The sequence below is a fragment of the Poecilia latipinna genome, unplaced genomic scaffold (genome assembly GCF_001443285.1).
Source record: "Poecilia latipinna isolate Pla-1442-1.1 unplaced genomic scaffold, P_latipinna-1.0 Scaffold1455, whole genome shotgun sequence".
Lineage (NCBI taxonomy): Eukaryota > Metazoa > Chordata > Actinopteri > Cyprinodontiformes > Poeciliidae > Poecilia > Poecilia latipinna.
In genome coordinates this window covers 283,475-297,467 of record NW_015114071.1, presented here as the reverse complement: position 1 = coordinate 297,467, position 13,993 = coordinate 283,475, and the positions used below count along the sequence as shown (strand labels likewise).

Here is a 13,993-nt window from a genome sequence, read left to right as displayed (position 1 = left end):
TCACCTCTAATAATCATAACCATCATTAGCATATATATGGACGTTGACATAGGGTTTGTTACATAGAGAGTAAGCCCTCACTTTCCTCAAATATCCAGCTGAGCAGGAAAAGTGGGTGAACTTTGTGTCAGTTAAATAAGTTTCTCAGTTCAACTCACTTTTTGCCACAGTGTTATAAAAACACGAGCTTTGACACTACGAACTACCAGACTGCCAGTCAGTACATCTGCAAAAGCTGTTTGTAAGAGTAATGTTTTTACCAATGGAAAACTATTGCTCAAGCACGATTTTTACTTTTAATGAGCCCCGATAGTAAGTTTTTTTTTTTTTTTTACACTAAGTGTATTTTCTCAGCGTCTGAGCCCTAAAAAGAAAAAAAAAAAAAATTCTTGAAACATATACCTCATGTGTAGCAGTTAATGGAAGTGACAATTTAAGGCAAAACAACCCGAGAAAAAAAAATTTGTGGACAGACTTTCATTCACCACTCTGGTGAATTACATGCCGACTGGGCTTGCCATAGGGTGCCTTTAAATTCCTGAGTACGCTCACTGGTGTTTTAGGTCTTGAAGCTGCTGACTTCCTCCTCCAAACTGGACCAATCATCCATATAAATCTTGGTGTTATGAGCTCACACCGGAGCTGGGAGAATCTGCAGTCACAACTTTCTACTTGGGTGGCCATTAAGTAATGCATTACTGCTGGAGTATAATTGTCGCTCTTCACCAACTTTTAGCTGCATGCTTGGGTGCCTTGCCCTCACTAGATTTCCTTTATTCTTTTGTAAATACTTCTTGGGAAACTAACTATTGCAAATAAACACCTTAAAGACATCCGAAAAAGAAAATAAATAATGGAACGCTTTAATTAATCAAGATTGTATTTGGTTTGGAAATATGCTGAGCTGCGGATGATGCAACAGTAGATAAACGTGCTAAATGACGAAACTCCTTACAAAATGTTCTACGTTTTACTCTAGTTCTCTTTCTTTTCTCTGAAAGGCACACAGTGCTAACTCGCAGCTGTTAAGTGTTTTCAACCAAAAATCCCTCTTTGCTTCTTCCAGGAGTTGTGTTTGCATGTTTGTGCGCTTTTTGTACTGAGAATGATGCCTACTCTGCTTCCAGCGCTGCTCCCTCCGCCTCCACCACCCGTCTGGTCAGCTCTCTGGAGATCTGCAGCGCCTCCACCCGCTGCATGTCTGTCATGGTGCAGAAAGACGCCACGCGCTGGTCTGGAAACAGAACAGGTGACCAGAACCGGTCAGATAATCCGGCTCTGACATCACAGCAGGAAACGTGAATCATTCGGCCAACATACAGCCAAAGCAGAACAACTTGAACTGAATGCATGCGTTTCTAACAGGATGAGTGAGTCATTCATGGTTTCAATGAATGGAGCTTATTTAAGCATTGTTTCAAGCCACTTTACTAAAATCTACATCCAGATAATTCCAGCATTTCTAGTCACTCTCCTTGGGTTCTGCTTCAGTGGTTTCCACCCTGGAGTTTCCTCTGACAGCTGTTTGGCTCCCACTGTGAAACTGTAAGACACTAGTCATGCTTGTTTCACCATATCAGGCCTTTAAGCTTTGCCAAAGCCACATGGAAAACCCAAACTTGGCACGGCGTGCTCTGGGATTTCTCAGTTTTAACGCTTAATGCTGTTTTCTCTACAAACCAGTCCTTCTCCAGCCCTCGGTTTAAGACTAAAGATGGGGAAATCTGCATATTCATACCAGAAGTAAGCATTTTCATTAATTCATCCCCCAACTGAAAGATAATCCACTTTAAGACAGAAGTTGGATGAGGACAGAGTTGGTTTCTCTCACATGAAGCAGCAAAGACAGACCAGGCCCTAATTTCCATATGAATGATTTCCTTCCTCAGATTCCATGGCTGCATCAGAAAGATTAAAGTCTTCCCAGACAGCAGAGATACCGCCTGTCTTTTAGCGATGAGGCGATGTCCAGATTTAGTGAGCATTCTGATTAGATTGAAAAAGAAACCACACCACTGTGGACAGGAAAGATGCTGTAACTGTAAGCGATCCTGCTTATTTGTGGGGAAAATCAAAATATTTGGAAATGATTGACCAAAGTTTATTTTATTAGGGTTTCAGGCCTGCAGCATCTCCACGCACACAGCAAAAAACTTGATTGTAACTGCTCCATTTTTGTCATTAATATTCAGTTTGAATAAAGCACAAAGCCTGAACCAGACACAAATCTAAGAGGGGTCCTTTGGAGATCAAGCTCAATACCTGCAATGCTCCTCAGATTAGACAAAATCTCTAAATCCACCAATGGGAGTTTTATTTCTTAAGGTTTAAGACATAAAATCGATTGATTGTCTGCAGCTGTGTTCAGCAGCATTATTTAGCTGAACACAGCAAAGGAAGCAGAGTTAAAGTATTTTTAAACATGACTAAAGGTGATTTATTATACCTCCTCGAACAGGGGAGTTTAGGTTTATATGCTATATAAAACATGTTTATTACATTTTTTGCATGAAATCATTCTTAGACAATGAAACTCTAGTCTGCTCAGTTCTAACTGTTTTGAGCTTCTTTCACAATGAGACGTTTTAGGGCGACTTGTCACTTTAAATCCAAATTAGCTGCTGCTGGCCACGCCCCAGAACTCAATGTTTACACTCACACGTGAAAATGGCTGCAAACAGATGCCCATATACAGTCATGCATCTTTGAAAAGCAGAAGTAGAGCCTCCTGCACAACCAACAAGAATGGAGCAAGTAGTTTCTGGATGGTGAATCAACAACAAAACACTTGTCTTTTCCAGCTGCCATTGTACAGCGCATACAGCGGTAAAACCAGCTGACCAAATGTCCTGGAACTCAGATTCGGGGTTTGCTAGGTGACAGGTGTGGAAGTATAAAAATGTGCAAAATGTGAGTTTTGCATATTGTGTCCTCTTTAAGATACATGCAAAATAAAGCTTTACTGCTAGCTAGTTTATAATTTACAGCTCCATTAGAGTAAAATACTGTTGGATTAAATTTAAGTCCCTAATAAGAAAAATAATTCTGAGATTATAGAATCCCAGAATATTGTGGGAAGGCTGTCTAAAGCAATTTTCAAAGTATTTTGCACACATTCAGAGTCATGGCCTGACATTAATTTTGTAATGGACAAAGTCTGCTTAGCTTAGAGGCAAAAATTTACATTGAAATAATATTTAAACATACTATGTATTTGCAGATTTTTGCAAATCTCACTGTAATTTGGCAACTTTTGGACAATTTCAGTATTTTAGTGGGTCAATATTGATAATACAGCTACACTGCATGTCCATGCTGTCCTCAGTGACAGTTTGAAATTGTATTTTTTTCTTTGCAGGAAAGCTATTTACAACCCTAATTAATATTATTACTAGAGCAGTCATTCATCAGGCGGCCCGTCATGTTTTTGAGTTAAAAAATGTTTAAAGTTGACAGGAAATTTGAAAATATTACTTGATAATTATGTGTCGTTGAAAGATTGGAAGATTAACACATGAAAAGGCTTAAAAAATCCAAACATTTAAAAAGACTTAAATAAATAAGCAATGCTTAGTCTGGTGGGGGCACATGTAAAGCCTGGTGGCCTGCCAGGCTTATAATACCCTGTTATTAGATAATATTAATGTTAATAACAGATGACTGAAATAAAAATGCACCAGGAGGGGAGTGCACAGGGCATAGGAGGCTTGGAACCTGGTTATATCTGCTTGAAAATTTGGTATTTCATCAAATTTTTACAGGATGGTTTTTACTTCTCAGCTGTGAACAGTTTTCTTCACCTTGAAACAACAGAACATTTATTATGAGTGTCTTTCATCTTTATTGACCTCATTATCTCCTTGCTCTCATAGCGTAGCTGCTTAAATGTCCAAGAATGATGCTCCAGCTTGCATTGACTGGCGTGACAACAGCCTTACTGCTGTCAGTCAAGCTTTTCATCATCTCCGCCGAACCCCCCTCTCCCCCCTCTCCTCCAGTAAGTGATGGACTTTATGCTTTGAAGCCGGAAACGAACCAAAGGCGAAACGCCGCACTGACAAATGAGTGAACACAAGCTATGCTGTCTGCTCACGGGTCGGGGTCAGGCAGAGTTCAAACAGAGAAAAAAAAAAATCGTATGGTATGCTAGTGGAAGATGAAATGCACTGACATGACAGTAGAGCTTAAGTTAAGCATAATAAAATATATAAACAGATGATGCTGCACATGATGTGGAAAAACTTATTAAAACTCATATGTGGATCAATCACACAGAGAAATATAATTCAAGCATTTATTACCGGTGGTTTTATGATTATAACAGCTAACTGAAACCAAAAAGAAATGTTTGGATTACTAAACATTACCTGCCTAAATATCTGGCTCGGGCTCCTTTTGCATGAATTACTGCGTTAGTGCAGAGTGGCATGGAGGCGATCAGCCTGTGGTTCTGTTTAGCTGTCAAGGAAACCCTGGAAGCTTTCAGCTCATCTAAACTGCTAGATCTGGTGTTTCTCATCTTTTTGTTAATACTCCTAATACTCTGTATAGCTTTTTTTTTTAGAGGCAAGTACTCTACCAATTCCTGCTGGTAAATTAGTGTCCCTGTAAAACTTGTCGGCAAATAAAAGGATGAGGCGCTCTAAAATGTTGTGCCGATTTTGGACTCGAGAAAACGAATTGGATCTGAAAAGAGAACTGGACAACTGAGCAGCATGCCAATTTTTCAAATAAGGCCAGGTAATTTATCACAGTTTTTTCTTCCACTTAACCTTCCATCAATATTTTTAAATAAAGAACTGAAAAACTATCTTATTTACCAATGACATTTTTTGCTCCTGACCCTATTTCTGAAGGATGTCAGTAGTGGAGTTTCCATTACAAATGTGCGCAAAACTTTGTCGATAGTCTGCTACTGCCGAAAAAACACAATTTGACAATCGCAGTGTTTCCTTTACATAAGAAACACAATTAAAAGTCTACATGATTATGTTTATTGACTCGATAAGTCATTAAAAACATGCCACACCATCATCCTCCTCCTACCACTTCATCGTCTTTTCCACCAGCAGTGACAGCTATTGTTCATACCATGACTTGTGAAATATACTAATTTTGTTAGAGTGAAAAAAAAAAAAAAAAAAAAAAAAAAAAAAAAACATAACTGGAGAAAAATGCTTCTTTTGAAATTGCAGTTTTTTCATTATGAAAATTAGTTTCCTTAATTCCAATTTGAGGAATTTTATGGTCAATGTGAACTTATTAATGACCGTCTGTTAGCGTTCTTCTACATAACTGTGTAGGCCGTCACATGACCACAACATTGCAGTCATCACTTTTAATTGGTCTAATGTTGACTTATCTATGGTTTTTCATTAGATGCAAGCCATAATTATCAACAGAAGTGAAACACATGAAACATATTTCCTGCTATGTGTAAGTAATTGATATGCATGTTTCATTATTGAAAAAAGTCGACGTGTTATTTTAGGGGTGGACAATAAATCAGTACAATGTACCGTGATAGACACATGATCAATATGAATAGATAATACAACTAACAGAGCATTCAGAACATGAATGGTCACACCACCAGAATGACTGTATTTCAGATATTTGAAACAAAAAACTAGTCAATAATCATCAATGTCGACTGATATGATATACTCATATCGTGATATGGTTTTCAGCCATATCGTTCAATATTATATTCTAATTTGTGATCCAGCTAAGCAGATCTTAATTTATGTAAAGCATTTTTACCTACCTGCCAGTGTTATTGAACAAAAAGCTAAAGTAAAACCTTCATAGTAAAAAGAAATCAAAGTGTAAAAGTTTTTCCTGATTTCCTGGTTTTATGGTGCGGAAATTGGTTCCACCTCTGAGCGGTGACATGACGGCTCATTTTTAGAGATAACTGTTCTTGATGGGAACCACAAAGAAGCGAAGAGCAAAGGTGCAAAAAGCAGAAGGATTCCCAAAAGTGACCTCCAGTAGCACTTAGGAGAAGGTAGTAGAGACAAAAAAAACACACAGCTCACAAAGATCTAACGCATGCAAGCGAGCGAGCACTTGCAGCTTACAGACACACAAACACACACTGCGCAAAGCAGCCGGGGGGTCAGGGAGGTCGGGGCTGGAGAAAGAGGAAGGTTTTAGACAAGGTGCCAGCAGCTCTAGCCAAGCTGGTTACCTTCAAAGGCTCGTGCTGCATCGACCAGGTGAGACCAGTCCAGGCCCGAGGCAGTGTCTGGGAGGGGCATGAGGCCCGGGTCGCTGAACTTGGACCTATCCGCCAAGGAGCCGTCAGAGAACCAAAACTCACCTGCAGAGACAGGCAGGTATTGTGTTGAGTGTCTGAGCCCGGCCTGAGTTCAGGGCCAAGCATCGACGGGGGGGGAATGAGAGAGGGGCATCGGAGGGGAAAAGTTGGGAGCTTACGTTAACTATTTATCGCTGCTAAACAAAAAAAGAAAAAAAAAAGAAGGGATATTTATGTAACCCCGGATGCATCTGGAAAATCCTCAAAGGATGCAAACGCTCACTCTTAAGAGGAACGTCTTGCATAAGCGTGAGAGGTTCAAGTCACATTAAACCAACTTCTCTGCAAATCACAAGAGAAGAGCCGTTTGAGGGGTGATAAATGACTTGTCTCAAAGAATATCTTCACGTTTCAGTCAACATCTCGGCTCCCTTCCATCTGCGTCTCAACCCTGAAAGACGCAAAATGCAACTAGCACACTCCCGCTCACCGGAGAGGCATTTAGAAAAGCTCGAGCAAGGAGTCAGCGAAGAGACAGAGAGCTTGAGGTGACATTCTCTTTTCAATTTACCAAGCTTCTCGGAGCTTGAGTGATTCACTGTTTACCAAATTGGGCCGTCTCTGCGAGGGGAAAAAAGAGAGAGCCTTCGTTCTCAACTATCCTTCAAAACAATCAGGAACCCATCAGGTTGACAGCCAGAACAGGCCGGAGAGAAAAACATCTTTCCAAAAGCCCATTTTCTACCTAATGGCGGCAGCAAGAGACAGGTGAGGAGCGGTATGGAAATGAGACCGGAGGGACAGAGAGGGAAGGCAGGGATGGGGATGATGAGCGAATGAAACATAATGTATGACAGAAACTGTGGAAACCCCGGGTGGAAAAACTGGCACATTCAAGTCAGAGATGTTAAAACCGGGACACATCATACCTGTCATTTACTTCCTTACATTCGGAGGATTCAGGGTTGAAAAGTCAGGAAAGTGTCTGCTTGAAGCAGAGGCAGAGCGCGTGCGAGTGGCTTGCAGCCGCACCCATTTCCAATTAGTTTGCTATATGGAGGAGTGTTGCTGAAATGTGTTCAGTTGTGCTAATGATATCAGTCGGGCACAAGTGGCTCTTCAAGCAAGAAACTATATCCTGGCTCTTATCTGGTGCCAGAAGGAGGGAGAGATAATCATGGAGCAACATGATGAGAAAGTGTTATTAGCCTTCTGTCTCTCTGAGACGTTTCAGAGTTGTGTTTATATCAAAAACAGATTCTCTCTGGTGTTTGTTAATGCGCAGTTCATGTTACTCTAGGAGTTTAACCGTCATTCCCATGCAGAGCCTTGTAAAAGTATCCCTTACAGTTTATTCTGTTACAACCACAATTTTCAGTGTATGTGCTTTTTTTTTTTTAAATAAACTCAGAACATCAATTCTCAAGTCTTATCACAGATTTTCAATTAGATTTAGATCTGGACTTTCACTGAACATAGAGTAATATAAACCCTGGCGTTGTAAATTTTGGATGTACATTAAGAGCAATTTCAAGTGCAGGTTTTGTTCCAGAAATTCATTTACCTGGGTCTGTTTCCCCTTCAGCTTTTATCAGTTTCATTGTCCCCACAGCATGATACTATCATCACTATGTTTTGCAGTAGGGTTGCATTCAGGATGATGTGAAAATTGAACTTTGTGGCCATTAGGTCCACAACTGCATTTGGCAGATTACTTAATTAATTAGAAGAAAAGAAAAAAGTGTAATCTATTTATATATTTTTTTTATGTCTTTAATGTCTATTTAAAGTGTCCTTTATTTTTATATTTCCAATTTAGGCTTCTATAAACAGCTTAGCTTTTATTCAGCAAAAATGTAATGTTTCTTGTAGTTTCTGGAATCTGACCAGAGCAAAATCTCATTATCTGAGAATGATTTTTTACAAAAAAATTGATGATCTCAAACCTTCTTTTTAATGTTTTGTAAAATTTGTTATATTTTATCCTCTTGCAGTGCTTTGGAGTTATGTTTGTGTAAACTTCCTTTCAAATAAATTCTTAATTTATTGATTGCTAACTTTTAGCCACATAAGAGTTTTACATGCCAGGCATTTTGACGACAGGTTTGCATTGTTATCTACATGGCTTGTGCAAACTTTAAAGACTTTCCTTCAACAATAGTTTTCTTCATGCCACTCTTCCATAAAGGAAAGAATGTCTAACAGCTTTAAGCGACTAGAGTTACCATGAAACTCTTAGCTGTTTTCAAACGCCTTTCAGTTTAGGCGGACGTTACGTTGATGCAGTTCTTTTTTTTCTTTTTCTTTTTACATGATGTATCGAACAGAGCTCTGTGAGATGTTCAAAGCTTGGAATATAAACTAAATTCGCTTTAAACTTCAAGGCAAATTTCTCCCTGTGATCCTACACTGTAAAAACACAAAATCTTACCAAGTATTTTGGGTCCAGTTTGTAGTGCAAGTATCTTACTACACTGGAATTAAGACAAAACTAACTCATGAGTAACTTTTTAGAAAGATATTAGAACTTGTTTTACGCTAGTAATTCCTTAATATTGATAAAAAAAATTCTGTCTTGTTATTTTTATAACAAGAAATTTATCCAGTGTTATAAGTGAAATAATATGCCAGTGGAACTAGTATTTTATCATCTATTAAGGTATTATTAACTTAAATAAAGCCCCTATTTCTTACTAAAAAAGCTACTTGTAAGTTAGTTTTGTTTTATTTCAAGTGTCGTCAGATGTTTTCATCAGAAACTCGACCAAAATACTTGGTAAGTCTTTGAGTTTTTGCAGTGCACGTCTTCATGATGGTGTTTGTTCACTAAAGCTTTCCAACAAAGCGTCTGCGGTCTTCACAGAACAGCTGGATTTATACAGAGGTGAAATTACACACAGGTGGACTCCATTTACTAATTAAGACTTCAGAGGGTAGACAGTACAAATGAACGCCACATTCTGATTTTTTATCTGTTAAAACAGAGTAGAAAACCGTGCGTAGTGTTTCTGTACCGCATAAAACCCAGTAAATACTCTGAAGTTTGTGGTTGCAACGAGACAGAATGTGGAGATAGTGAAAAGGTGAACACTTTGCAGTGTGTTGGCACTCACTGCGCAGGTTGGCTGCTCCCTGGTTGTGGACCATGCGAGGAGGCAGTGTGCTGTGGTAAGGTGGCGTGGTGCTGAACAGGATGTCGTTGGGCATGGCTTGATCGAGCATGGAGCTGTGCGAGCTGGTGTAGGACGAAGCCTTCCTGTTGCTGCACACGCTCTCGTCCGACAGGGTCCGGTAGAGCGAGCGTCTCGGTGACAAACTGCCCGGTGCCAACACCTGCAGGAAAAGGAGAAGAAGTCATCTCTACGTAGTTGTAAAAAGAGAAAAAAAAAACTGCAAGTACTGGAAAATCCCCTCCTGTTGCATGCTCCGCTGACATCCTTTGACTTTCTTGGGCGCAACGGGTTTACAACAGAAGTCAGCTGGGCGGGTGAGGCAGTGACATCAGGGAGCTGTGTCAGGAATCAATTACAGCCTTTGCTCTCAGGAAAATGTGACTGATTGAGCACAGCTGGAGAGTGTCTGACAGAGTGGGAAACACAGGGGACAAGGCTGGTGGAGGTGGTGACAGAGGTCACTCCCCTGTGGCAACCACTGGTCACTGAGCTTAATGTGAGAAGCCACAGGCAGCAGAGAAGAAATCTCCAACAAGTCCAAAGAGTTTCGTTTTCATTTCGTAAAAGATCCAGCTCTTAAGCAAAGCCTAACCGCATCTAAATTCAAAGAGATGATCAGAAGAATGATGAAAAACTGAAACAAATAACTGTGATTAATCGATTATTGAAATAATCATCCACTATCTAATAATCAATTAATCATTAAGTGGAGAATACAGATTCAAACATGCAAATTACTGAAAGAACAACTCCTTCAGTGCAGTAATTAACCCAAAACATCACAAAGAATACATACATTTTCCTCTTAGGATGAAAAATCAAGTGACAGTTTTAGTTTCAATGGTTCAAATTGCTGTATTTAAGTAGAAAAAAAATCTCTTGTTAAGCACCTTTTGCAGTTCAATTATTAATCGGTTATTCAAAAAATTGTCAACAGATTAGCTCACGCTGTCCAGTCGAGCAGAAAGTTTTGAGCTTTTCACATGTTGAAGTTATTAGTATTTATTTAGCTGCAGATTTATCCTTTGCTACAAATGATCAGATGCACTAAACAAATGATGTCATTACATTTTAAGCAATAAGATATTGGTTTTATTAAATAAAACTTAATTATTTGTTTATTTGCATTTCCAATAATGTATAAAATAAGCGTAAGTGGTTAAATGAAAAATCTGCAGAAAGAGCCAAAATTAGTTGTCTGAATAATCGACTAAGATAATTGTTAGTTGCAGCCCGAGGACGATACAAAAAAATATACCAGATCTTAATACGTTTTAGGTAAATTTAGTTTTATTTTTGCTAACTGAACATATCTGAAAAGCTAAATCCATCACCAAGCAATCCATTCAAAAAACAAATGTTCAGCTGATGGACTTTAACATTTTAAGATATTTCAAATTGCAGCAGTGATATTTGTGCAACAGGTTGCAACTGTTTATAATCAGAAGCAAAGCAAATTTTAAAGATAATTTCCTTCAGTAATTCCCAAAAAACAAGGTTAATAAAATAATTTGAGGCCCATACTTGAGCTGAACTCAAGTTTTTTCCCTGTTGGTCTACTCTACTTCCTCCAAAGTAGGTAGGTTTAAGAAGCCAGGAAACATGACATGCTCTGCACCCTGAAGAGTCGGAGCTTCGAATGAAAAGCCTTTGCTCCTCGTTTTTTTGTTGTTTGTTTCAGTGATCACTTTTCCTGTTCTGGAATACCAGTTTAAAATTCTCACTGGTGTTTTCTTTTTCCAGTTCTATAACAGTTTATGCTGCATTTAGTCATGCGGGGTTCTCCAAATTTACTACAGTCTATTGATTCTTAAAGCGCATGTATACTTTTGACTCCATGTGTTGTATAACTGTGGACTTGTTCCTTCAGCTCTGCCCCTGTTTAACGCTTGATTTATGTAAAAAAAGTATGAATTGTAGTCAGGAAAAATACAGTGGACATGCAGCACGTGAACCTACATGTAAGAAAGGGCTGTGTTTTTGTTTTTGACTAGTTTTTTGAAGAATGTCTTCAAATCTAGATAGGTGTACTAGTGAAGCAGGTAGATAAAATTGATGATGAAGCATTAGACTTCCTGTGAGGTCTATATTCTAGTGTTTTGAGCATCTGAGCTAATTTTAGAAATAGAAGTAACGAAAACAGTCACCACACAATCCACCTGTTAGCCAGTAAAGAAGCTTGATACCTGTTAGGTTGAACGTAGGCTGGTGGACAAACATTTCTGGCCAATCTCTCTTGCTTGATTCTGTCTTTTAGCGCTACATCTTACTAGATGTTCTGGTAACACTTTATTTGATGGGGTGTGCATAAGACTGACATGACACTGTCATAAACATGACATAAGATCTGCCATGAACATGAAGAGTCTTCATGAATGTTTATGACTATTGTCACGAAGTGTCATTTGATAAATGACACTTTTAATGCAAAGCTGCTTTAAAACTTGTATTAAAAGTCCATTAAAATAGTCAACTTTGCATTAAAAGTGTCATTATTTACTGAATGCCAGTCTTATGCACACCATATCAAATAAAGTGTTACCAATGTTTTTTGTGCCCTTCCACTGACTGATACCTTTGTAAAATTTGAAAGGTTATTTGACAAAGTATTATCTTTGAGTGTTTTTCATTACTTTTATATTTTTCCCTGAATCATATTGGTTGAACAGGATAAGAAAAGGTGGAAGAAAAATCTAAAATTATTTTTCTAAAATCATTTTTGCTGTTATACAGAACCGTACCACACTCTAGATGAGAGAAACACTTTCTCTCATCTATCCTTAGTGTACATGATAGAAAATGCAAGTACTTCTATTATGCAGGTCATGCTCTCAAGGAGAATGAATTCAGATAAACTGAATTATGAAGTGGTAAAGCAGGCAAACAAATTGGCATAATGAGCGTTCTGGATTGGCGAGTCTATCCTGAAGTTGTGTGGAGAAAAAGCCTCCGGGTTAGATGTGCATCATCCATCTCTAAATGTGTCAGAGTAAACACATAAGGAAGTGCTTTAGATCGGCCATTATAGCTTTCAGTATGGGGCTCTACATCATGGTCAATTAGACCACTGACCTTATTCTGCCATATTGATCTGTGCATCGTTGATTATTTGAGGGTGACTTTTGTTGCTGCTCAATGTACAGAATAAAATGAGTGCAATAGAAAAGTTAAAGGATGTGCTGTCAGGTCAACCAATGTATCCACAGGCAGCTAGGACCGAAACCCTTTCCAGTTAGTGGTTTGGTAATAAAACTGCCAGGTCATCCAGCATAAAAAATCTACAGCTACAGGCCAAAACATGCTGCTGCCAAGGTCAAAATGAAGATGTTAAAGCTCTTCGTTGGTCGGGAAATTAGCACCATCGCAACTTACACAGGATACCACAGCAGGGAGAGTAGTGTCTCATTACTGCGGTCAGAGTTGTTACAGAGGATCTCCTGTTTAAACACACAAAACCACGACGACCAATCCCATCCATCACTGTCCCATTTAGTTTACATAAATACAGAAGGAGTGACATCAAAAGCAGCCACAAATGATACACGGAGCAGCTGCACAGATCGGTAAATATCTGCCTCTTTCTTCCCAGCTGTAACCCACAATGCGCTGCTATCTCCACAAGCCAACACCCAGCCATCTCCATTTCAAAGCGAGATCCCCCACAAGTCCCTCAGTGGGAATTTAACAAACATTCAGTCTGTCTTTAAAGCAGAGATATGCTTATGCCTCCTTCAGCCCAAACACGCTTTTCTCATATTCAAAGTTTACAAGATAAAACCCCGCAAGGTTATCACACATCGGAACAACTTTAAACTGGTTCTCGCTTCTTAAAGAGGCAGAAAACAGCAGAATTAAGTCTCGAATAAATATACAGATCAGATAAATCATCAGTGAAATGCACTGCATGATTGCAACATGGAAAAGTCGTTAAAAGTGTACAGATACTCTTCTATTGAAAGATGGCAAAATCTGACAGATGATCAGTTATTAAAGGTGGATCTAAGTCCACTAAGACCGACTCGGGCAGCTTTGGGCTGTTAGATCTTCGCGTTTCTTTGTACAGCAGCACTCTTATCAGCGCTGCCAGCTCTGACACATCCACCGAGACTTTTTCCTGATTACCCTGACTTGCAGCTCGCGGCGAACAAAGACAGCAACCGGCGCTGGCCCCTTTTTGACGTGCCACTGGGGAGGATGTGTTTGGACAACCACCTATTCAGATGCTTTTCTTTTGTTTCCCTCCGAAGGTTCAAAAGAGGAATGTTGTGGGAGACTAAGCCTGCGAACGGCCTTTCCTCTGCATCAGCCACACAATGGGCTGTCTGTCGGACATGGCTGGCAAGGAAAGTCTCTGTGCACCTGCTTGTCCGTACGAAGACTGGCATTGGGGGACAGTCAGAGGGCACGCTGAGCTTTGTTGCATCCGCTGCTTGGTCACCTAGAATATTAACTAGTATGCAGAGGTGAGTAGTAACTTGCTACATTCACTTAAAGAAAAATTTACTTTTTATTGAACTGTAGTTTATACTTTTACTTTTTTGTGTTCTTTGGTCCACAA

General features: G+C 39.3%; 1 protein-coding gene across 6 annotated transcripts in view; it reads right to left on the bottom strand.

Moving 5' to 3' along the window:
• Positions 1-36: 36 nt before the first annotated feature.
• The window catches only part of LOC106962748 (signal-induced proliferation-associated 1-like protein 2), a 114,108-nt gene continuing 100,151 nt past the window's right edge, over positions 37-13,993 (bottom strand). For 4 of the 6 annotated variants that reach the window (XM_015057337.1, XM_015057338.1, XM_015057339.1 and 1 more), the window contains 3 exons: positions 9,376-9,595; positions 6,194-6,325; positions 37-1,234 (listed from right to left, as the gene is read on the bottom strand). In XM_015057337.1, the coding sequence (XP_014912823.1) occupies positions 1,113-1,234; positions 6,194-6,325; positions 9,376-9,595 (474 nt within the window). In that variant the 3' untranslated portion in view covers positions 37-1,112. The remainder of the gene's footprint in view (positions 1,235-6,193; positions 6,326-9,375; positions 9,596-13,993) is intronic. The other 2 variants (XM_015057343.1, XM_015057341.1) reach the window with 2 other exon arrangements.